Source organism: Colossoma macropomum, unplaced genomic scaffold (assembly GCF_904425465.1).
Source record: "Colossoma macropomum unplaced genomic scaffold, Colossoma_macropomum, whole genome shotgun sequence".
NCBI lineage: Eukaryota > Metazoa > Chordata > Actinopteri > Characiformes > Serrasalmidae > Colossoma > Colossoma macropomum.
In genome coordinates, this window is record NW_023495946.1 from 366,147 (window position 1) to 391,834 (window position 25,688).

The 25,688-nt window shown below is 41.8% G+C and overlaps 1 protein-coding gene across 3 annotated transcripts in view; it reads right to left on the bottom strand.

The window, feature by feature from the left end:
- LOC118803712 (A-kinase anchor protein 7) overlaps positions 1-25,688 on the bottom strand; it is a 58,944-nt gene that overhangs the window by 26,282 nt on the left and 6,974 nt on the right. For all 3 annotated transcript variants that reach the window (XM_036564197.1, XM_036564196.1, XM_036564195.1), the window contains exons 4-7: positions 25,327-25,463; positions 22,099-22,259; positions 20,459-20,571; positions 16,422-16,569 (exon numbers count right to left, since the gene is read on the bottom strand). In XM_036564197.1, the coding sequence (XP_036420090.1) occupies positions 16,422-16,569; positions 20,459-20,571; positions 22,099-22,259; positions 25,327-25,463 (559 nt within the window). The remainder of the gene's footprint in view (positions 1-16,421; positions 16,570-20,458; positions 20,572-22,098; positions 22,260-25,326; positions 25,464-25,688) is intronic.

Consider the following 25,688-nt stretch of genomic DNA (forward strand, 5'->3'; position numbering starts at 1 on the left):
ACAGCCACAGTGTTTAAGGTTTAAGAGTGTATAAAGGAACGATCTGAAATTAGAAGCAGTATCATTTAAAATAACAAGCGTGCAGCCTGGATTATCCCGTGTGGAAGTGATTCGTGAAGGTGGGTGTAATTTTTATCAAGTGAAATGACAAGCCATGTCTCATTCATGCTCTCTCTCTCCCTCGTTCTCTCCCTCCCCCTCTGCTGTAAATGTCACTCTTCGTCTCCTGTCATTTGGAGCGACGGTCTCTGCCCCAGGCTGTCGGATGGGAGATCGATAATCAGCTCTGGGTCTGGAGGCAAGTCTGCCACCCCTAATGCCTGTCATTATAATCCGGACACAAGCCATTTCCTCCCAGCTGTCCACTTCACTGCCATCATAAGATCCACAGGCTTCTGGAGCAGTACAGTACCGACATGTGCGTGAAGCTACTACAGCAAGGCACCAGGGACATGAGCAAACCTTCTAGAGCAAATGACCATGGTCAGCACTTTTCTAATTGACGGGCCTCATGGCCAAAACTATGACTCTTCTAGAACAGATCAAGGCCATAATAAGTAGAAGACCAAGCTTGTACACTGCTAAAAAAGATGGTTCTTCAAGGGTTCTGCAGTAAAAAGAATGGTTCTATATAGAACCATGAACACTCAAAGAAACCTTTGCATGATTAAAGGGTTCTTCGCATCATGAACAAGTTCGTTAGATTGATGGAGAGTGTGCTGTAGATTGTTCTATATAGAACCTTTTTGAAAAAGCTTCTATATAACACCAAAAGGGAGCAACAAGCTTGACAGTGTAACAATAGAAGAACCCTTTTTTGGTGCTATATAGAATCATATACACATTCTCTATCAATCTAAGGAACCATTTCACAATGCTTAAAAGGCTTTTATGCATCATGCAATGGTTCTTCAGATTGACGGAGAACATGCTGTCCAACAAGGGCATCATGACCAGGTCTATGACTCTTCAAGAGCATCATGAGAAGGAAGATATAGCCTGTAGATTGAGGGTATTATGGGTAGAAGGACTAAGCATCTAGAGAAAGGGCACCTGGAGTAAGAGGACGAAGCTTGTAGATGAACAGCAGTTCATCTGTGGGAAGCTTCAAATTAGGGCATCGTTGATAGGTTTATCAAGTTTCTAGAGAAGGACATTTGGGTATTTTCATTAAGATTTTAGAGCAGGAAGAAGCACAAAGCTTCTAGACAATGGCACCATGTGGAAAGCTTCTAGAGCACAGCATCATGGGCAGGTTCACAAAGTTTCTAGAGCAAGGCAGCAATGGTAGAAGTGTGAAGCATCTAAAGCAGGACTCCACAGGTAAGTGTGCAACGCTTCTAGAACAAGGCATTAAGAGTATGAAAACAAAACTTCTTGAGTAGGGTAGCGATGGTAGGTTTACCAAGTTTCTAGAGGAGATCATCAGGAGGACACACGGAAAGCTTCTAGAGCAGGGTACCAAGGATAAGTCTCTAGAGAAGTTTCTAGAGAAGCACATTTGGGTATTTTCACTAAGATTTTAGAGCAGGGTACCACAGGTAGAGCCAAAGTTTAGAGAGCATTTGGGTATTTCCTAGATTTTAGAGCAGGGTACCACAGGTAGGAGCACAAAACCTTTAGACAATGGCACCAAGTGGAAAGCTTCTAGAGCACAGCATCATGGATAGGTTTCTAAAGCAGGGCACCCCAGGTAGAAATGTGAAGCATCTAAAGCATTGCACCCCCTGGTGGAAGTGTGAAACATCTTAGGCAAGGCAGTGCATAATGCTTCTAAAACAAAGCACCAAGAGTATGAGAACAAACCTTCTTGAGCAGCGTAGTGCTTGCAGGTCTAACAAGTTTCTAGAGCAGATAAAAATGAGGACATTTGGAAAGCTTCTAAAGCAAGGTACCAAGGCTAGGACCACAAAGTTTCTAGAGAAGGACATTTGGGTATCTTCACTAAGATTTTAGAGCAGGGTACCACAGGTGGGAGCACAAAGCTTCTAGACAATGGCACCACGTGGATAGCTTCTAGAGCACAGCATCATGGGCAGATTCATGAAGTTTCTAGTGCAGGGCGCCACTGGTAGAAGTGTGAATCTAAAGAATTGCACCCCTAGTGGAAGTGTGAAGGATCTAAAGCAGAGCACCATGGGTACATGTGTAATGCTTCTAGAAAAAGGCACCAAGAGTACGAGAACAAAACTTCTTGAGTAGGGTAGCGATGGTAGGTCTACCAAGTTTCTAGAGGAGATCATCAGGAGGACACATGGAAAGCTTCTAGAGCAGGGTACCGAGGTTAAGTCTCTAGAGAAGTTTCTAGAGAAGTACATTTGGGTATTTTCACGAAGATTTTAGAGCAGGGTACCACAGGCAGGAGCACAAAGCTTCTAGACAACGGCACCAAGTGGATAGCTTCCAGAGCACAGCATCATGGACAGGTTCACAAAGTCTCTAGAGCAGGGCACCAAGAGTATGAGAACAAACCTTCTTGAGCAGAGTAGCGCTTGTGGGTCTACCAAGTTTCTAGAGCAGATCATCATGAGGGCATATGGAAAGATTCTAGAGCAGGGTCCCAAGGCTAGGTCCAAGAGATGCACGGATACCACTTTTTCCCTTCAGTTACTGATACCAATACCTGATCCTTCAGTATCGTCTGATACCAAGTACATATACCGATACTAACTCTATCTAACCTAACTCACGCATAAGTCCTGATATCTATACAATTACGCTTTTAAAATGTAAGCTGAATGCTGAGTGATACAGCTGACCGAGGGGGACGCATTGCAGGCGGGGCTTGTGGACGCACAGGCCTGGCTAGCGGGCTGCTATGCTAAAGGCTAAATCGAGGATTAAGGCTCATTACGCCGAGAGTCCAGCGGTTCCTTTCGCTCTCTCAGTAACATTAACTCAGACCGTGAGTGACCACACAGCGGCAGACGAGTGATCACTGAGAGAAGCAGCTCAGCCGTTCAGGTAAGCGGCTCCATTTGCACGTTTTCCCATCAAAAACTGCTGTTACAGATTCTGCCATGAGCATTTTTACTGCTGCTTGTCGTCCCACAGTGCGACGTGTTAGGTTCTGTCTACTGGAGCGCATCAGAAACTGCTTGGTGGTGTCAGTTATATGTATCGTTATCTCCATCACCGACACGATACTGCGTTTAAGTGCCAGTATCGTTGCCATACGGTATCGGTGCAACACTACTAGGCCCACAAAGTGTCCAGAAAAGGACACCACGGGAAGGAGGATGTTTCTAGAGCAGGGCCTATTCTGAATCAGCCCATCAAAACCTAACTATTCAGTTCACCGGATGATGTCTACAGTATGACAGGATCTGACAGTCTCATGCAAGTTTTATTCAGGGATGAACGCATACAGTAAATCTAGGTCAGTGTTCTGTTTCTCCCGACATCCATGCTGCTACTGACATTTTAGATTTTTCACCTAGAACATAATAAATCAAATAAATCAGGTTCAGCTGTGCTGTGAAATTACGTTAAGACCTTATACCCTGTCTACAATCGCCCTGAAGTTTAACTAGGGCTATAAAAGCTGAGTCACGCATAGACTGTATTGCTATCCTGGAGCCACTGACTCGCCTCTTATTGCATTTTGAGCCGGCAGCCCAAAGTGTTTTGGAGCTGCAGTATTACACGGCAGAGAGTTGGAGCTGTAAGACTGAAGGTGACAATGGTTATACATTCAGGTAGCGGAGAAACATAGCAATACAACATAATATTCAATATAAACAAACTTTATTATTTAAGCTAAAATCATCAGCGAAGCATTTGTTATTTTTGTAGAACTGGATTTTAAGAACACCGCAGCTGTCATCACACACACACAAACGCAGATGCTAACCCAGCTGGAAGTGCTGGCCTGTTTCCCGTATGTGGGAGTTGAATAGCAAATCAGGGTAAATGAAAAGGCTCGAAAGCAAACGGCAGCATTAGACGCATACACAAAGTGTGGTGCCTCTCACACTGCACAATTCACAACTGGCCACAAGAGCAGCACCTTCCAACCAGAAAAGGCCATATAAGAATACTGTCAAAACCAATAAAACTACACAGACCTCAACGACTAATCTGTAATTGCAGCAATTCAGCATGAAAAACGCCCTGTTGGAGCCGCTGCTCTTGGGACTATTAAAGTTGTCAATAGACACAACAATTAAACACTCCAGGTAGCTCCAGGAAATCAGACGTCTCTGCTCTGCTCTGCGCCTCAGGTTACTTTAAAGGAACACTCCAGATCTGCTGCATACAGTTGATTACTAGAGTCTCAGCAAGTTTCCTGAACTTAAAAATAAGGTCCTGATCCGTTTTGTTTGGCTCTTGATTAGGGTGCATGGGGCAGTACAATCCGATATCTGTATTTTAAGATGCCTTCCGAAAGCATGGCTGCAGCCGAGAAGATAGTCCTTCCTTAGTCCCACAACGGGGAAATTCACCGTGCTACAGCAGCGAAGGGACAGCAAGACACTCGAGAAAAAGAATAATCAGGAAGAGAATTAACAAACGTGGTATTAACCGTAGTGAGTGTGTGTGATTGTATATGTATGTCTGTCTGTCTGCCCTGCGATGGACTGGCGACCTGTCCAGGGTGTATCCTGCCTTCTGCCCAATGACAGCTGGGATAGGCTCCAGCACCCCACCACGACCCAGAAGGATAAGCAGTTTAGATGATGGATGGATGGATGGATGGTATTAACCGTATTAATTACTTGACAAGGGTACAGTTAATTACTTATAACCGTGTGGACAAAATATATAATACTAAAGATATACAAATAACAATAAAAATAAACAATATAAGCCTTTTAAATAAGAAGAGCAAAAAGTCTTTACACTATAAGGATATCTTACACATATTGCACACGGAGTACGGCAGATTCAAATCGTTTCTTGAGCTTAAACAGAGAATAAATAAATAAATAAATAAATAAAAAATAAATGAAACAGTAAAAAATAGAGAAAGGTCAGTCCTTGGTAGGGCTGTTCTCTGAAGTCTCCTTGTCTGTATTACTTTATGCAAAATGAATGGTCCACCAGCATCATTGGAAAGGAGTCGGCGCAAAGTGTGATGGAAGATATATTGTTAATGTGGATGATATAAGCAGATGAATGAGCAGACAAGCAAAGCGCTGAATTGCATGATGTAATGTGGCAGGCAAAATATTAATATTCTGTGCTATCCTGTAAGCTAAAAGGTGTTCTGAAAGCAGGTGCGTTCAATTTGAATCTTCTTAAACATAACTGAAGAAAAAGCATACAAAATATTTTAGTCTATAATTTCCTGGCCTTTTTGGACAACATGCAGTAGTTAGCTTACAGTAGTGGGCCTACAGTAGAAGGACATTCCTCTGCTGCAGCCTTCGATGACACAGGCGTCTAGAAATGCAGCCCCCTTGGACAGCAGCCCTGCTTTTGGAATGCAGCTAAAGGTAACACATCCATGCCGACCAATTATTGTAGCAGTTTTAGTGGGAATATGGACTGAAATATGCTTTGTGTTACATGTTATATCATCATATGGCTCTAATATGCGCCCAGCAGCTGCTCCGTTCTCTCGGTTCTGTGCCAATGTCTGTTTTAAGTGGAACGATATGAACAGTCACCACCAGGGGGCTTCAAAAGCATGTCTTTTTTGAAAAATTCTGAGACAAAGTGCAGTGAATCCATGTCTATCATGGTTCAGGCAGCTGAGGGGGCCCCCTTGTGGTGTGAAAGAACATAGAATTCAACTGGAAATGTGATATTTCTGTTTTTAACTGGTTGCGATTCACAAAGAAAATCCTGTTCTTTGGTTCTTTGCATCATGGACGGGTTCTTCAGATTGATGAAAAATGTGCTGTATATGCTTCTATATAGAACCTTTCTAAAAGGGTTCTATATATCACCCAGAAGGGTTCGCCTATTGTTACATGCTTGACATCGTAACAATTAAAACCCTTTTTGGTGCTTTACAGAACCCTTTCCAAAAGGTTCTATATAGAACCATCAACAGCATGCAAAGGGTTCTTTGAGTGTTAATGGTTCTATATGGTAACCATTTACTTTACTAAAGAACCCAACTTTTTTGAAAATGGCTCTACATAGCACCAAAAAAGGTTCTTCTATTGTTACAAGCCTGACATCATAACAATACCAGCGCCGTTTTTGGTTCTACATGGTTCCATATATAGCACACCTTCACCATCTGAAGAATCACTCCACCATGTAAAGGACCATTTAAGCATGCAAATGGTTCAAGTGTTCATGGTTCTATATTGAACCACTGACTTTACTAAAGAACTCTTGAAGAACCATCTTTTTTAAGAGTGTATGGAACCGTGTGATCCAAACTGAGATCCAACAATAAAGACAGTATAGAGCTTCTTTTAAACCGAGGATTGGCAAGCGGCAAAAAAATAGACTTGAAGCTTGCTCACATTTGACATGCCAGCATTTAGGTGAAAGAAACTGCCCAAACACAGTCAAAACACTCGCAATAAAAGGTTTCATGTTTTCATTTTCCACTGTAACTTCTGAAAACATGCCACACTTCTGTAGGTTAGGAATAATTCCAGTTTATATCGCAAGAAAACGCAAGTAAAGGAAACAAACGATCAGGCTCACTATAGCCAATAATGGACCCATGAAAATATGGCTGGATCATCTCCTATCCGGATCCTCTGGATCAGATCGGCACATCCGCTTAATTAGAAATAGTCAGGCAGCAGGTTTTCTGTTCTTTGGAATACGCCGGAGTATTCCTTTTATCCAAACACAGCTGCTGAACATCCATTGCTCACAGCGTGGTCGCACTCTCGGACCCCTACCGGCTCTATGATCGCTCTCAGCGGCTCCAGGAAAGAGCATGTGGATCAATGATGAGTGTTTATGCGGGTCTCACAGTGGCACAGCTCTGCTCCTGAGAGTCTGGAGCACAGCTAGACATGCACATCGATGTCTGGCTCGGCCTGATAACCTTTTCCTTCGGTCTCCTCGGATTTGTTTTGTTAAAAACAAGGTGCACAAATTACTGTTTCTGCAAGGAGGGTGTTCTAATTGGCCTGACAGAACAAATCGACTGAGAGCGAATTATTATCTGGTATTTCGCTCCCATTCACTTTCAACAGGGAGCAGCGAACAAATGCATGAGGGATAGAAAGCAACAAGAACTTGACTAACGGCACAGCAGACGTTTTTACGCAAATTATGAACGGCAGACACTTAGACACTTACTGCTCTCTGTACCTGAAAAGGACCCATCAGGGTCGTTTCCAGCTAGAAGCGGTATTAACAGGCATTTAGAGCCCCCTAACCACCAGGGGGCTTCCATAGCATGGTTTTATTTAATAATTTGGTGACAAAGTGCAGTGAGTCCATGTCAGTTGTGGTTCAGGAAGTGGAGAGGGCCCCCTTGTGGTGTGAAAGAAAGGACAATGCAACTGGAAATGCACTATGGTGATGTCAGAAGGGCAAATAAAACACACACTGGTAAAAAAAAAAATGAACGCTGACTATTTGGACGTAGTCTTTTAGTCTATTTTTATGCTCAACTACTCAGCAAGCTACTCGGCAAAAATGTGATCAGTTTGGTATTTTTAGAGTTTGAAATGTACATAAACTCGATTCTGCCTTAAACTCAGCTCATTAAAAAGCCACACGAGTGACTTTTCGCCATTTTTCTTTGTTAACTTGCTGTATTTTCTTCTTTCGCGCTCTCAGTTTTCATTGGCTGTTGCAGGAATCTGTTCAGATTGAGTTGCCGATCAGTTTACACTAGATTACACTCAGAGTCGCGACGAAAAAATCATTTGATAAACTCCGACTGGACTGAAACGCGATCAGGAGGCTGTAAATCTGAGTCTGCACCCCTCAAACACGACTCTATTCTCTCTCCAACTGTCCACTCAGACTGACCCAAAATCTGCAGACTAGAGCCGACCAGCTCAGACTCAGAATCGGGGCCAAAATTGGGGTTAAAGTCGTGTAGTGTAACCCCAGCTTAAAGGGAACCGAAGTCTCTGAATAGACTGTTGGTGAGACAACAGGTTTAACTGAATGTTCACTTTTATAATAATGTAATTCAATAAAAATTAATTCTGCAGCTATGACCTGCATATCACTGCTGTCGGATGAAAACCTTGTGTCATTTTTCAGTTCTTGAAAACAACTCTGGTTCCATTGACTTCCATTAAAAGTAAGGTATGTTTTTTCCTTCCCCTGTAAACTTATCATTTTGGAGCTACGAGGTTTTGTTCCGACAGCAGCGATATTATTACAGGAACCCAAATGTTCGCCTGCACTTCACTCAGTGCTCAGACGGTTTCAGACTAACACTTCTACTTCACTCTCAGCTCTACTGTCTCGCAGTTACTGCACTCCTGTGCTAGGCCTCCATCCCCAATTAGTGCTCCTCTCATAACTATTGTGATTAAAACTCCCTTTAGAGCGCTGCTAATGAGGAGATTCAGGAGGTTCCACATCAGTAAGTGCCCACAGTGTACACAACGCAAGAGAACACGGAAAAGCTAAGTCTAAATCAGGGATTGCAGGTCTATAGAACTGGAACACAACCCACTAAACGAGTTCATTCAGTCTTTCTCTCCATCATCTCCCTCAAAATGCCACTCTGTAGTAATGAGAGGCTCCAATGTCACATAATCACTCACATATTCATGTGGTGATAACTAGGGACTCAAAAAAGTCCTGATTTTAGACTCAAAGTCAAACATTAGGAAACACTGGATTATAGAACTTAAACTTGAACTTCACCATTTTTTTTATTTCTGCATAATTATGTGGTTCAGATGTAAACAGAGTCGTTCACAGTGGTTTGGTATGAAACGCTCTTTTATAGAGAAACTCACTGAGTCAGAACTGTTCACAGTGGTGGTGATAGGAACCAGACGTCCTCCTCTAAAAGCTCCCTCACAGAAAGTTACTACATGAAATGGTTATGAATTCACTGCCTGATGACTGAGACACTGTTTTATGATAGTTTTGAGAAGATTTCGGCCTAAAACATTGTTTTTAAAAGCCATACATGTTAGAGCTACATATAGACCATAATAAGGGAAAATAATAATATTTTTTTTTTCTTCAGATTTTCCACTATTTTCCATCATCAACATTCCATATAAACTCAGAAGACTCGTGTAGGTTCACTGGTGGTTTTGGATAGTAAATAAAATGTCTATATTTGTGTTGTAGTCATGGCGACCCCTGGTTCCTATCACCACCACTGTAAAGACATCTGAACCATTTCAACACCAAACCACTCTGAATCTCTCTGTTTACATCTCAGTGATAGTCCACTGACTGATTGCTCAACTAGTTCAGAGCGCTTATCATGACACACCGTTTCTAAAGCACACATATCATGGAGAAACATTTTATTTCAAAATAAAAGTATTTAAACTTTCTTAATTCCGAAACGTACAGTGGACTTCCCGGTTCGTAAGTCCATTAATGGAAACCAAGCTGCACAAACAGCCTGTTCAAATTCATTATTGCTCTTATATCATAAAATCCAGCCTATTAACATATATTCAGCATACAGCAGTTTAGTCCCGCCCATTCATGCCCAAGAGTGTTTCAGACTGGTCTGCTTTTTGAATGAGGCACAATACAGGGCAGCCAACCACAACAGAGCTCATTTACATATATCTGTGTGAAAGGCACAGCCTGTTTAATTAAAGGGATAAAGAGAGGCTGGAAAATAGTCGTGTAAAAATGAACCGTGACTGTTTTGGGTCCGTAAAACTGTGCAGACATTTGGACCTCAAGCTTAAAACAGCTCCGACTCTTATAAGTGCCCAGATAATGGCAGGGTGTTTCAGGGCTGTGTGTGTGTGTGTGTGATGTATAGTGTAGTGATGTCAGCGGGCAGTTCAGATCAGTGTATGTTAGGTGTACTTGGTTTGTAGTGTGTGTGTGTGTGTGTGTGTGTGTGTGTGTCTAATTATAGCAGCAGGTGGTTTGGTTCAGTGTGTTTGGGCATGCTGGGCATTTTGTGTGTGTGTGTGTGTGTGTGTGTGTGTAATTCTCTCTACTGATCTGCCTTAGGCCTGCAGCACCACCTGCTGGGCATTCTGTTTAATTACACACATACATAAGCCCCAAAAAGCACTGTGCAAAATTAATGAATGTACTCCAAAGCATGTACGCAGTAAAATTCAATGTGTTGTTAAACATCCTGCAAAGTTTGAAAGAAAAAAAAAAACAAGACGCTCTTAATATCCGCCCCCGAGTCCGGATGGAGTGTTTACACCTGTCAAAACAGACCGAACTAAAGGAAGAGTTTGACAGGTCCGCACCTGACGAGGAAGATGTGAAACCCCCTTTTAAAAGAACACAGATATGGTTCCTCCAGCCGCCACATGGATTTGTTCAATTCCATCAGCAGTACCTGATTACATATCTACTGTAAATATCGGACCTCCTCCTGGAGAGATTTGGACATTAGTGGGAGGTTAGGCTAACGCACTCCCACACCAAATCACAATGGACTGTTTATTTGGATTTATTTTAATGTGTTCTAGTTTCTGAAAAAAAGAAATGCTGGCTGCCCAGATAAACAGCTTTACAGATGATTTTCTCATATGCACAGCACTTTGTCCTGCTCTGTTACACTGCACGTCCATCACGGGCTCCGACCGAGCGCAGTCACGGCTGGGCAGTGTTACACTGGCAGCTCCAGAGCCAGAATCTGAGCCAAGCAGTTACTAAATTAAACTGAGCTATTTTTATAACTGGACTGTTGGATCAGGGCAAAAACAAACAGCCAAACAAACAACCTCTGAACACTCTGCAGATCTGAGACCGGAGCTACAGCTTCATCTCATCAGCAGCTTGATAATTAAACCATCCGAATACAATAGAGCACAGCCACATTCTCTCAGCACACACTTAGTTACGTAAAATGAGTACCATACATTTTAGTCCACTGTAGGTTGTTATATATAAATAAATACATTATACAGATAGATAGATCGATAGATAGACAGACAGAAAGAATGACATAAATAGACAGACAGACTATATGGGCAAAAGTATTGGGACACCTACAGGAGCTTTTATGACCCCCATTCTAAATCCATAGGCATTAATATGGAGTTGGTCCCCCTTTGCAGCTCTAACAGCTTCCACTCTTCTGGGAAGCTTCTACAGGTTTTGGAGAAAGTCTGTGGGAATTTCTGCCCATTCATCCAGAAGAGTGTTTGTGAGGTCAGACACTGATGTTGGACGAGAGGGTCTGGCTCACAATCTTCGTTCTAGATCATCACAAAGGTGTTTGATAGGGTTGAGGTCAGGGCTCTGTGAGGACCAGTCAAGACAGTGTTTGTCTATCCAGACTGCAAGGCTGTGTGTGTAGTTTTATCCACCTGTTAGTAATGGGCGTGGCTAAAACACCTGAACTCAATAATTAGGAGGGGAGTCCCAATACTTTTGTCTATATAGTGTATCAGTACAAAAAAGCATGAGAAAGTAAGGGTCACTTGTGCTGTAATGTCCACACTGAGTGTGTTTAATATGAGAAATTGGAGGCAGACAGACGAGAGAAATAATATCAGCATCATATCAGTAACCATGAGTCAATATTGATTAAATAAACCTGATCCTTAGTAATATGAGCACGATTACATCCCTGTATATCATCTCTCCTCCAGATATGATGTAATATTGATCTTGCTGTTCCTAAAGCAGAAGAAAATATTATCCTGTAATGTGTCTCTGCAACGGAAATGGAAAGATCTGTAAATTCCTGGCATCCCTAATAACTAAATATGCTGCTGGTCAGATAGATTTTGGCACTAATCATTATTCCAGGTTTAACTTATAAGAATAAAGAACATAATCAATCCTAATATTACTGCAATAGCACCTATTCCTTATTCGATACCTAAGATTATGACTGCTAATTTTCTTTATTATTCATTATTAGTCAATATTTTGTTTAAAATGTCAAAGATATTTGCATAAACTTTTCTTATCTTCTCCAATTATTCACCCATCTTTGTTTATATCTGGATCCAATGGCAATTAATTATGCTGTGGGAACACAAACTCCACACTAGAACCACCACAAGAGGGCAGCAGTGAGCAGAACAGAGAACTGCTACACATTTTGTGCTCTCCATCTTCGTAAGCTCTTCTAGAAGAAGCATTTGGTGCAATACTTAAGACAGCCAGTAGAGAGCAGTATTGGTTGTTGACAAGCCATAAACTTTCACTACACTTGCACTAACTGGCCGCTATATTAGAAACACCTGCATTGTGTCTCCACTCACTGGCCACTTTAATAGAAACACCCACCTTGTACTTCCACTCACTGGCCACTCTATTAGAAACACCCACCTTGTACTTTCAATAATGGCCACTTTATTAGAAACACCTACCTTGTCCTTCCACTCACTGGCTACTTTATTAGAAACACCCACTTTGTACTTTCAATAATGGCCACTTTATTAGAAACACCTACCTTGTCCTTCCACTCACTGGCCACTTTATTAGAAACACCTACCTTGTGCTTTCAATCACTGGCCACTTTATTAGAAACACCTAACTTGTGCTTCCACTAACTGGCCACTTTATTAGAAACACTCACCTTGTACTTTCAATAATGGCCACTTTATTAGAAACACTCACCTTGTACTTCCACTAACTGGCCACTTTATTAGAAACACCTCACCTTGTACTTTCAATAATGGCCACTTTATTAGAAACACCTTCCTTGTACTTCCACTCACTGGCCACTTTATTAGAAACACCTATCTTACAGGTGTAAAATTACAAATTGTAGCCCCTCTGTTGCTGCACAGTTGATCAGCTCCTCTCTATCCCATTCATCACCGGTCAGTTTCTGACCTGAGGATCGATTTTCATTAGACATGTGTGGTGCTGCTAAAGGTGTATCAGACGGTGTTGCTGGGGTTTTACACGCCAGTGTAACTGCTAGGTGGCGCAGTCTTTGTGTATCAATGCTCTCAGGGCTTTGAGCGCGCCAAGGATGCTCTCCCTCGAGTCATCATGCTCACCTGTGAGTGACGTGTAGCTCCGCCCTGTCATCATTGTCTCCAGCTGTGTCTTGTTGGTGTCTGTGTATACGTAGCTCTTTGTCTCCCTTTGCACTTTGTGAAGTTTTGTCTGATGTAATTTTGTTCGTCTTTGCTGCAGCGGTGTGTTTCAATACTCGTGTTCGTTTGGTTTCTAGTACAAGTTTCTAGTCACTGAGTGGGTTTACATACACTTAATCCGATAACTGCAGAAAATCAGTAATTCAAAAATGGGTAATCAGATAATGTGGAAACTCCGGATCTATATTAGTCAGACAGTAATCAGATTTCTGCTTAACAACCAGCCAATAAACTCAATAAACTTCACGCCGCGGCTTTTTTTTTAAAACATTGCGCCACTTTACCTGAAAATATGAACAAACATCATCTAGAAGATGAAGAATATTTACATTCTTCATTTCGTCGAGAATGTAGTCGGTTTCAGCGTCGCTCCAAACGTGTTTTGCTGCGTCTCGCGGGTGCTGTGTTAAACGCTGCTCACTGCCGTCTGTTTTCGCACACGCTCAGACTGAGAAACCCGAAAGAAATCAGAGTAAGAGTTCACATGCACTGAGAAATCTGATCAATTCCAGCCTCTTTATCAGATTTCTTAATTAGATATCTAGATTGGACTATAGTGTTTACATGACCATTTGAATAATCGGTTAACTGCAGAAATCTGACTATGATCGGATTACTGAGTTCATGTAAACGCACTCAGTGTTTCTAGCTCTGCGTTCTCTTTTGTCCGTTTTTATGAATCTGCCTGTTTTACATGTTTCGGCCAACTGGTCTTCCAGTTATCACATCATTTCCACCTCATTACAGAAAAACTCTACAATAAAAACCACAAAAGCAATGAAGTGAAGTACAGCTTTCAGCAGGGAATCACTGAACAAGTAAGCCGTCCAAACGCTGAGTGTTTTATTCAGCACTGTCAGTATCTGCTATTCAGAATCAGACGCTGACGGTGACTCTGACTGTAACGACCCTTTTTCTTCTGCTGTTGCAAAACATTTACAAACTAAAACAACTGCAAACTCGTCTTCACCAAAACTCACATCGCTCTTCGTTCTGCGAGGATCTGTGGCACAATATCAGTTGTTCTCCTGCAACAGAGACGATGGAGGACACGAGGAAACCAACCTGCTTTGAAAATGAACTGCAAAACCGAACCACCGCACTGAAGCAGAGTCTGCAGGTCTACAGACACACATACCGGTCAAAAGTTTGGAATCACCCGTCATAGTAACTTCGTTATTTTATTCAACAACAGCTTATACATTGCAGATTATATACACTCTTAAAAAAGAGGGTTCTTCAAGAGTTCTTTAGTAAGGGAAATGGTTCCATGTAGAACCATGAACACTCAAAGAACTCCTTGCATGATTAAAGGGATCTTTGCATCACGAAAGGGTTCCTCAGATTGATGGAGAATGCGAACGAATGTGCTATAAGCAGTTCTATAAAGAACCTTTTTTGAAAAGGGTTCTATATAGCACCCAAGAGGGTTCTTCAAATCTTACAAGCTTGACACTGTAACAATAGACAAACCCATTTGGGTGACATACAGAACAATTTTCAAAAAAGGTTCTACATTCTCTTCTCTCCCTTTCATTATCCCTTTAATCATGCAAAGGGTTTTTTGAGTGCTCACGGTTCTACATAGAACCATTTTCCTTACTAAAGAGCCCTTGAAGAACCATCTTTTTTATAAGTGCAGTGTATTTTATCATCAAAGAAAGCAAACGAATGGATCCTAGACCAAACCAAGCCCCACTTCTCACTCGAAGCCCAGAGAACCAAACTAAAGCTCTTATTTTGGACACATTCTGAGAAGAACCGGTTCACTGGAAAAGACGGTCATGCTCGGAGGAGTTAAAAGTACTTTGGGAACAAAGCAACGTTATTAAATAATATACTGTAACTAACATCCGCGTCAAGATCTGATCACCACTTTGGAAATATGAATCATTCTGGATTTTAATTTTCTTCTAACTTCATTCTGGATATGGGCTTCATTAGAACAGTTCTGTCCTTCATTCTAGAACTTCAAGTAGAACAGTTTCTTGTAAAATGTCTCGACTTTTTACGAGGCTGAAGTCGCTTCTTATTCTCCAGCTTCTTGTTCAAATCGTCCCGTTCCACCTTAAATGGTGCCTGAGGTGCCAGAACATAACTGCGGCACCATTTAAGGTGGAACTGGAAAATTCGAACGAGAAGCTGGCGAATGAGAAACTTCAACTTCACGACTTTTCAGTGTTTTTCAGTTTCTGGTTGCAGATTAATCGTATCAGGAAACCAGCTGGAGTGATTATAAACACTAATCAGTCCATTCATCTCCAAATTATCGATGTTCGTCTTAAATCTCTCTCTTTGCCGTTTCGTTAGCTACTAGCTAGGCGAGACTGTTGTCTGTGTTGCTATGGTGACCAGCAGTCTGCGCTGATCTTCAGGGTTAAAGGGTGAATCAGCAGTTCTACATTAACTCCAGAGTTTAAGACCATTTATTGTTAAACTGTGTTGAACGATCAGCAGAGCTTTATTTTACTGTAAAGGAGGATTATTTTATTTTTATCTACAGATCTGATTCTGCTGTGGAGCCACAACAGGACAGGAGAGTAGTGTCATACTAATTAACTGAAACCTATGAAGTCACAGTGTCTTCACTATAACTAGCATCACATTAGACTCATTTTATAGGCTTATCTCCCACCAGATTTGTTTTATATCACTGAAAGATGTTGATTCCAAACTTTTGAATGGTACTTTAAATACTAGACATATAAATCTGACAGTGATTTGATCTGATTATGATTCTTTAGGCAACAACTCAGTGAATCATATATCATATGTCACTATAATTCACAAAAGTATTTAAAAAATACACAGTATATGAATATATAAATGTAACTAGTGGAACTGTTTACACAATAATCAAATATAGATGATAAAAACAACTCGCTAAGCTTTTTACTGGGAATAAACAGCTTAGTGAGTGCCATAACTTTTTCACAGGCCACATTTTGTGTCTTTTTTTCCCCCCAATATGATAAATTCAGTAAATAAACAGTAATTGTGTATTAAAGTACGCAGAAGTGTGTCTCTGTAGAGGATGTGTTCACTTACTGCATTACTTTGCTCAAGAAATTTGTACATATTTTATTGAAAAATATTATAATTGATCATAAATTGATTATAAAACCTATTATAAAATCTATTCTAAAGTTCCAAAATCAAACTGAATTGTCACTTTCAGATCAAAGCACTGTGATTTAAATACACCCCAATTAGATTCGTACAAAAACCTCTATCCTCAAACACCGGGGTCACTTCTGTCCACGTGAAGCCGAAACACTGAGCGAAACAGTTTGTACTCACTGAAGGTGACCGTCTTCTCGCGATGGTAATATCCATCGGCCGACTTCTTCTTCAACATGGAGCACAGGTCCAGCGTGCACGCGCTCTCCTCACCGAACTCCCTCCGCTCGAACGGGGCGTACAGAGCTGCGTCCAGCTTCTTAATTCCCTGAGAAATACACACAGAAATGAGACGACAGATCTCAGACAGACACACAGACGCTCCAGGACCATATTGTACAGTCGGGGGTTGGGGGGGCCCGTCTGTTGAGGCTGATAACCTCGGCAGGAAGTGTGTGTGTGTGATTAAGGAGTGTGTCGCTCCCATCCTGAATATGAAGACTCAACACAAACACGTCAAACAGTCAGAGGGTCGAAACCCGCACGTACTGCGAATCTGACCAGCTCAAAATAACTCACAAAAACAGCCCCCCCGCCCCGCCCCCCACGACCCCAAACTTCAGAAGAAGTATTGTTTACTGATATACAGTGATGTGCAGAAGTTTGAACACCCCCCACCCAAATGACAGGCTTAGTTTATTTTCTAAGTGAAAATAATGGAACACATCCTCTACAGAGACCAGCTTAAAGACAACTTGCTGCTATTTTTGTGCACAATTTCTATATATTTGCTAAGCTTAACACATATTTGCGAAAAAACACATAACATATAAAATGTACCATTACTTTTTTTTTCAAAATATGTTAAATTCAGTAAATAAACAGTCACTGTGCATTAAAGTATGCAGAAGATGTAATAACTTATATTCACTTAGAAAATGAACATAGAAGTAAAACTGGAATTTGACCAGGTGGTACAAACCACTGCACAGGATTGCATGTTTAGTAGTGTTTAATCTGATGTTATTGACAAATGTTTATTATGTTTATTCATATTTACTCTGTTGTGTGTATTTTTACTGAGAAAAATACACTATATATGTGTGTGTGTATATATATATATATATATATATATATATATATATATATATACACACACACTTTTTTTTTTACAGACTTTAGTTAAAAGAAGAGGGGATGCTACACAAAGGTGGGACACGGCCCTGTCCCAACTTTTTTCAGATGTGTTGCTGCCATTAAGCTCTAAATGAGTCGATATTTTCATGAAATGGTAAAATGTCTCACTTTCAGCATCTGATATGTGTTCTATGCTCTACTGTAAATAAAATATGGGTCTGTGAGATTTGCAGATCAATGCATTCTGCTTTTATTTACTTTTAACACAGCGTCCCAATTTTTTTGGAATTGAGGTTGTATATATATGTATCGCTGCTGTCGGAGGAAAACCTTGTATCTCCAGAACAGGAGAAGGAAAAAAAAACCTTCTTTACTTTTGATGTAAGTCAGTGGAACCAGACTTCTTTCCATGTCATTTTGGGCCGTTTCTTTTGGCCCATTAATCATGAGATTTACAGTGTAAAGGACAACAGATATTTACAAACTATGTCAGAAACTGAAAAATGACAAAAATGGAGATACGAGGTTTTGTTCCAACATACACACACAACTCACCTCCTGATCTATATATATATGCATATATACTGCATATACGTATATTGTATATATGTACTGCACATGTTCGACACTACTTGTAGATTATTCACTGTTTTATGTATTTTATAGCCTTTTTTCCTGTTTTCTTCATTGGAACTTACTGAATTTCTCAGACGTCTTGTATGATGCACCACGACGCATAAATAAGCCTTTTGACCAATCACAGTATTCATGTAATCTAACAAAAGTGTCATTTTGTAAAAATAATGCAGGCTAAAGACCAATAAGGATAAAAGTGAAAGTTTGTAAGAGAGAAAAGAAAGAAAGAAAGAAAAAAAGAAAGAAAGAAAGAACAGATGAGTGTGTTTGAGCTGTATTTCGTGTGTGTGTGCTGGCAGATGAAGGTGACTCACACTGAGAGGATCCGTCTGCTCACTCCCTCCCACTCTCTCTCTCTCTCTCTCTCTCTCTCTCTCTCTCTCCACACAGTTTTGAGTCCCGCCTCCCTCCGTTAATGAGTGCGTTTACATGCACTCAATAATCTGATCATAATCTGATTTCTGCAGTTATCTGATTATTCGAATGGTCATGTAAACACCATACTCCAGTTTAGAAATCCGATTAATAAATCAGATAAAGAGGCTGGATTTTAGCTCAGTAATCATTTGTAAAACCCTGAAAAATCTTGGCAGCTGTAGGTTAATTTCATATACTTATAGCACTGCTATATGACGCATTACAGGTTCTATTCTGTCTGTTTCAAAGTATTAAATCTCAGAAAAACTAAATATTGTGATGCATATTGTAAAAATGTCTTGAAGTATCACGATATCATATTTCTGTCATATCGCCCACCCGTAGCACAGTTTTGTACTTTGTTCTCGATCCGCCTCCGCTGCGATTTTCAAAACGCCACGCCCAAAACTTTACGCCCACAACGTTACGCCCAAAACTTTACGCCCCAAAACGTTACGCCACAACGTTACGCCCAAAACGTTACGGCCAAAACGTTACGGCCAAAACTTTACGCACACAACGTTACGCCCAAAACGTTACGCCCAAAACTTTACGGCCAAAACTTTACGCCCACAACGTTACGCCCAAAACGTTACGCCCACAACGTTACGCCCACAACGTTACGCCCAAAACTTTACGCCCAAAACTTTACGCCCAAAACGTTACGCCCACAACGTTACGCCCAAAACGTTACGGCCAAAACGTTACGCCCACAACGTTACGCCCAAAACGTTACGCCCAAAACGTTACGCCCACAACGTTACGCCCACAAACGTTACGCCCAAAACGTTACGCCCACAACGTTACGCCCACAACGTTACGCCCACAACGTTACGCCCATGTCTACGGCTACCAGCAAGAATCCATGTTCAGCCTCATTCAAGCAGCTAATGTAGGTTTGTTTACATGTTGAACACTGTGTTTACATGCACTTAATAATCTGACAACTGCAGAAAATCAGATTTTGTCAGTAATCTGATCAACGCATTTACATGCACTTGAGTAATCAGATAATGGGGAAACTCCAGGTCAACATGAGTCAGACTGTAATCAGATTTCTGCTTTACAACCAGCCAATAAACTCACAGAAGAAGACGCAACGTAAACATAATGAAAAACTCAAACTTCATGCTGCAGCTTTTTTTTTTAACATTGAGTCACTTTACCTGACTCGGTTTCATCATCACTCCAAAAGCGCATTGCTGCGTCTCGCGGCGAGGCTGCTCGCTTATTTACGGTCTGTTTCCGCACATGCTCAGACAGAGAAATCCGAAAGAAATCAGAGTAAGAGTCCACATGCACTGAGAATCTGATTACTGAGCTAAAATCCAGCCTCTTTATCAGATTTCTTAATGTTACTCTGATCTAAGAAATCAAAGTGTGATGTTTACATGACCATTTGAATTATCAGATTACTGCAGAAATCCAATCATGATCAGATTATTGAGTGCATGTAAACACACTCACTGACACAGTCTGATGACGAGAGAGTCTCTAAATTCATTTAATACTGATTCATGTGTTTTTCTGCTACTTAGTAAACTAAACAGTTCGACCCTCTATATCACAACGCTAATGAGGGAGTCGGAATCCATACGTTTAAAATCTCCCCTTTCCCTCTTAAGAGTGATCAAGCTTTTATTCTATCGTAACTTCCTCTCACTCTGTCTGACTCCAAACACAGGAATAAACTGCTTAAACCTTCTAGTCTAGAGTTATTACTGTCAGTTCACCACAATCTTTATCCAAAAATAATCACATAAGTAATTACATAGCACTTCTGACTTTTTTATTGTTTTGATGTCAAAAATGTAAAGAATGTTATCAAATTCAAATCATAATAAAATATCGAACCCCGACGTAATATAGACCGGAAAGTTCACAATCTGCTCTTTCCACACATTTTCTCTACTTGGTTTAACGAGAAACAATAAATTCACAGTTCATACTTCATAATTTTATATCATAGATGGTAAAGAAGGTTTAACAGTCATCAGGAAGTGATCAGAAAAGCCAGCGAGTCTCACCTGACGCCGCAGTTTAGGAGCTCGAGAAAGCTTGATGAAGGTCAGGTGAGGTTTGAAGTCTTTCTGATCTCCAGACGAGACGCCTTTCTCCTCAAACGCCCTTCTGACCGAGTCTGAGGGGGGAGAGAGGGAGAGAGAGAGAGAGAGAAAGCAAGGAGAAAGAAGGACAGAAAGAGAGAGAGAGAAAGAAAGAGAGAGAGAGAAAGAAAGAGAGAGCAAAGAGAGAGAAAGAGCAAGGAGAGAGGGAGTGAGTGAGAGAGAGAGAGAGAGAGAGAGAAAGCAAAGAGATAGAAGGTGAGAGAGAGAGAGAGAGAGAGAGAGAGAAAGCAAAGAGATAGAAGGTGAGAGAGAGAGAGAAACAGCAGGGAGAGGAAAAATAAGAGACAGAGAGAGAGAGAGAATTCAGCAAGGATTGGTGAAAGTGAAAAAGAAAGAAGAAAGAAAGAGAAGAGAAACAGAGAGAGAGAAAAAAAGAGATAATGGTTAACAAGGAGCAGAGAAATCACAGACAGCAAGAGAAAGAAAGACAGCAAGAAATTAGAGAGAGCAATGAGAGAGAAGGTTGGGGGGGAGAGAGGGAGAGAGAGGGGAGAGAGAGAGAGAGAGAGAGAGAGGCTATTTAGAGATCAGAACAGACAGGTCTAAAACCGCACCTCCACTTTTAATGTAAGACAAGGAGATAATCAATACAGAGAGAGAGAGAGAGAGAGAGAGAGAGAGAGAGACAGAGAGAGAGGGAGGGAGGGAGAGAGGGAGGGAGGAAGAGGGAGGGAGAGAGGGAGGGAGGGAGGGAGGGAGGAGGGGATGTAGACAGATACTGAACAGAGAGAAAAGCAGTCGATCACAGTAGAACAGAGGATCCACTCGTCTCTCTTTCCCGTTATAAATGATGTAATTATAAACGCGCTGCCCATCAAAAGTTTGGGGACAAATGGTGAATTTTAAAAAACGTAATTAATGCAAATTAGCGACGGTTTCTCCTCTCTCACCTGGACAGCAGCCGATCAGCCGAGACCTGATTGGTGTCTGTTATTTTCACACTGGACCTACAGGCTAATGCAGCTAACAGCTAATGGAAGCTTATGTGAAGTGAAAGAGTAAAGAAAGTAAAGAATGGAGTGATGAGTATTAAAAAAGAGAGTGACAGAGATTTAAAGATAACAAATGGATTGATAGACCAGTGAAGAATGGAGTGATGAGTATTAAAGGTGAAGAATGGAGTGATGAGTATTAAAGGTGAAGAATGGAGTGATGAGTATTAAAGGTTAAGGATGGAGTGGTGAGTATTAAAGGTGAAGAATGGAGTGATGAGTATTAAAGGTGAAGATCGGAGTGATGAGTATTAAAGGTGAAGAACGGAGTGATGAGTATTAAGGTGAAGAACGGAGTGATGAAGTATTAAAGGTGAAGAACGGAGTGATGGAGTGTTAAAGGTGAAGAACGGAGTGATGAGTATTAAAGGTGAAGATCGGAGTGATGAGTATTAAAGGTGAAGAACGGAGTGATGAGTATTAAAGGTGAAGAACGGAGTGATGAGTATTAAAGGTGAAGAACGGAGTGATGAGTATTAAAGGTGAAGAACGGAGTGATGAGTATTAAAGGTGAAGAACGGAGTGATGAGTATTAAAGGTGAAGTTTACCTGCGATGCTGCTGAGGGTGCTGAGATGTTCCCCCTGGTTGATCTGAATGAAGGCTACTTCCTGTCTGAAGTGACCAATGCCGCGGAAGGGCAGCGTGAGGCTCCGCCCCCCCAGCAGGGCCCTCAGAGTGGGCTGCATCTCCTCTAGAGCTGCTGCAGCACTGAGTACAAACACAGACAGCAGTTAATCCCTCAGGAGGAGCACCGAGCAGGAGTGGAGTCACACACTCACACAGCTCAGCCACCAGAGTCACCACAGCACACACACACTCCAGTCCGAGGGTCCATCCAAACTGAAGACCACTGCCATCCTGTTACACAACTCTACATATTCATCCTGCATAACCACTGTATGACATGGTATTAATCCTTTATGCATCCATCCATCCATCATCTAAACCGCTTATCCTTCTGGGTCGCGGTGGGGTGCTGGAGCCTATCCCAGCTGTCATTGGGCGGAAGGCAGGATACACCCTGGACAGGTCGCCAGTCCATCGTAGGGCAGACAGACAGACACACACATTCACACAGTCACTCACACCTAGGGGCAATTCAGCATGTCCAATCAGCCTGACTGCATGTTTTGGACTGTGGGAGGAAACCAGAGTACCCGGAGGAAACCCACGCAGACACGGGGAGAACAGGCAAACTCCACACAGAGATGACCCTGGTCACCCAGCCGGGAATCGAACCCAGGCCATTCTTGCTGTGAGGCGACAGCGCTACCCACTGCGCCACCGTGCCGCCCCTCCTTTATGCATAACTCATATTATAAAACCGACGGTTCCGGTCCTAAAATCCGCTGAGCTGAGCCGCGTCTGAAGCCGTGGTAAGCACCACGGCACGAAAAACCCTTGTGCTGTTTATGGAATAACCTTTGACTCTCATGCTGCTCACATGGAGCACCGACTGTACTGATGAAGTAGATCCTGTTTTCTGTTTAAACTGAGGGGCTGACAACTTATGTTCTTAACTAGAACCAGGCTGGTCAGCTGGCTAACAGGCTAAAAGAGCCAACAGCCTAAACAGCTCCATCATTAATATCACAGGCCTGAATTAAAGTACTTACAGTGTGATTAACTGTAAAACTGCAGTATCAAATCTAAAAATGTCACTTGAATGTTTTACACACTTCAAATGTTCATGTTTCAGTCAGAAGTCGTCAATCCCAGGCTGAATCCCAAACGGCTCCGTACTCCCTAAATAGTGTTCTAGCTATGAAAGTTTCGAAGTTTTAGCCTCTACAGCCAAACAGTGCATCATTTATCGAGTGTGGATGTGTCTGAGTCCCAAATGACTGTTTCTTAGCAGTGTTATCTCTGTTGTGCTGCAGGATCCAGTACATAAATTCCTACGTAGTCCACTATGTAGGGAGCAGGGAGCCGTTTGGGACTCAGCCCCAGTGTGAGAAGAGGGGCACCGCTGGACTGGTGCTAAATAAGACTGTGATGGTAATTTGGTGACCAAAAAGTACTTATAAAGCGAAAGTTTTTGCCCTGAACAGTGCTGTGATATCACATGTTCATTGTTATACGACAAAAAGTTCACGAAATGACTGCAATACACAGCGATGGGCGACGGAACGTTCATTCAGTGGTCCATGGTTGCTTAGCAATGATGCCGTACTCTAAAGGAACTACATTTCATGGCGGAATACTTGTTGATGTCGATTATTATTAATAATAACTTAAATTAATGTCTTAAAAAGTGTGTTTTTAATCATATTTCATGTTGGCCGCCGTTTTATAAAAGCAATAAGCCACTTGAGGCCATGCGTTACAGTGATTTTATCACAGGGTAGGGAGTTTTACTCTGCTTCACGTCGTGCCTAACAACACCCTTCCCCGTGATACAATCGCAGTAACACATGGCCTCTCGTGGCTGACTGCTTTAGTATAATACTTTACATTACATTATATATGCTGTAAATTAGAAAGCACAAGCGAGGAAGGACAGGTCAGTTTGTTTACATTTATGTAATCAAAATCAAAGCTAATAAAATATATTTCTGTTTCTCTGCATACTTCGTTACCCTGTTCTTCAATGGTCAGGACAGCAGTGCATGCTGGGGACTGTAGTGCAGTGCATCGTAAAACAGGCTAATATTAATAGAAAATTAAAATACCTCTGCGGGCCGAGGAGGATTGTGTCACGGGCCTTGTGTTTGACCCTGAATGCGCTTCATTTTGTTTCTGCTGTGTTGGTTTAAGTGATTTAAAAATTGCAAATAAAATATTTTTAGAAATGCACACTCATATTGGAAATGCCGTTGCAAATACACAACTGAATCAGCATTCTCAAATTTGCATTTGATTTTGAATAAAATCTAGAACATGCTGCCATATATCGCTACTGTCATAAGAAAACCTCCTATCTCCAATTTTATGTTTTTCAGTTTTTGGGATATTTTGAAAAAGCCTGTTGTTCTTTACATTGTGTGTAAATCTCATGATGAATGGACCAAAAGAAACGACCCAAAATGACTTGGAAAAAAGTCTGGTTCCATTGACTTACATTAAAAGTAAAGTAGGTGTGGGCTCCCGAGTGGCGCAACCGTCTAAGCGTTGGCCCTGTCATCAGGAGATCCCTGGTGATGCTACAGCCATCCGTAGCCGGGAGTACGAGAGAGCACAACTGGCCTCGCTCTCTCTGGGTGGGTGGGATGGCCCCCTCCTTCTCCCCCCATCAGTCAGCGCGATGCTAGTCAGCGCAGGCGTCTGTTAGCTGACGTAACAGATCTGGCGGTTGGCGCTTTCCTCCGAGCGCGTTCGGCTGTCCAGTGACGTTGCGTGAGCGGCAGCTCGAAAAGATGCGGTGGCTGGTTTCACAGGTCTCGGAGGAAGACTGTGTTAGCCTCACGCTCCTAGCGCTGATAGCGTCGTGTGTGATTGGGGGAGTCCTAACTAGCGGGTGGAATTGGAGACGACTAAATTGGGGAGAAAATCGGGTAAAAATTGAAAAAAAAAAAAATAAAAAAAAAGTAAAGTATGTTTTTTCCTTCTCCTGTAAAGTTACCATTTTGGAGATACGAGGTTTTCTTCCGGCAGCAGTGATATATATATGTGTAGTACTTTCAATACTTTCAGCTGGAAGACTCAGAAATAAGTTCAATTACAAATGAAATAAAACAAAAATCAAAATCATCCCTATAAAAAAAACAAAAAAACATTCTTCTGCTCAGGGGATCATGATGCTGTGTGAGTGGTGTGTGCAGGGGTGAGTACGTACGTGTGCACCTCCTCAGGTGTGGCCAGGTGTGTGACGAGCAGCGTGATGTGGAGGGTGCCCACAGGAATCAAAGCTCTGGAGAGACGAGGCTCCTTCTGCAGAATCTCTGCCTGAAGCTCCTCCACCGCCTGCTTTATCTGATACACACACACATACTCAGCCTTCTATAAAAGGAATACAGTCAAACTCACAGTTTCCTCCACTCTTACCCCGAATGCAGTCGATCAGCCAAGACTGTTTGGTGTCTGAAGTTTGCTTGTTTAGTTTCACACTGGAACTAAGAGGCTAATTTAGCTAACTAATGGGGCCATGCTTCATCTATAGCATGTATAAGACCTACCTACAGTTTGTAAGTGATGTTA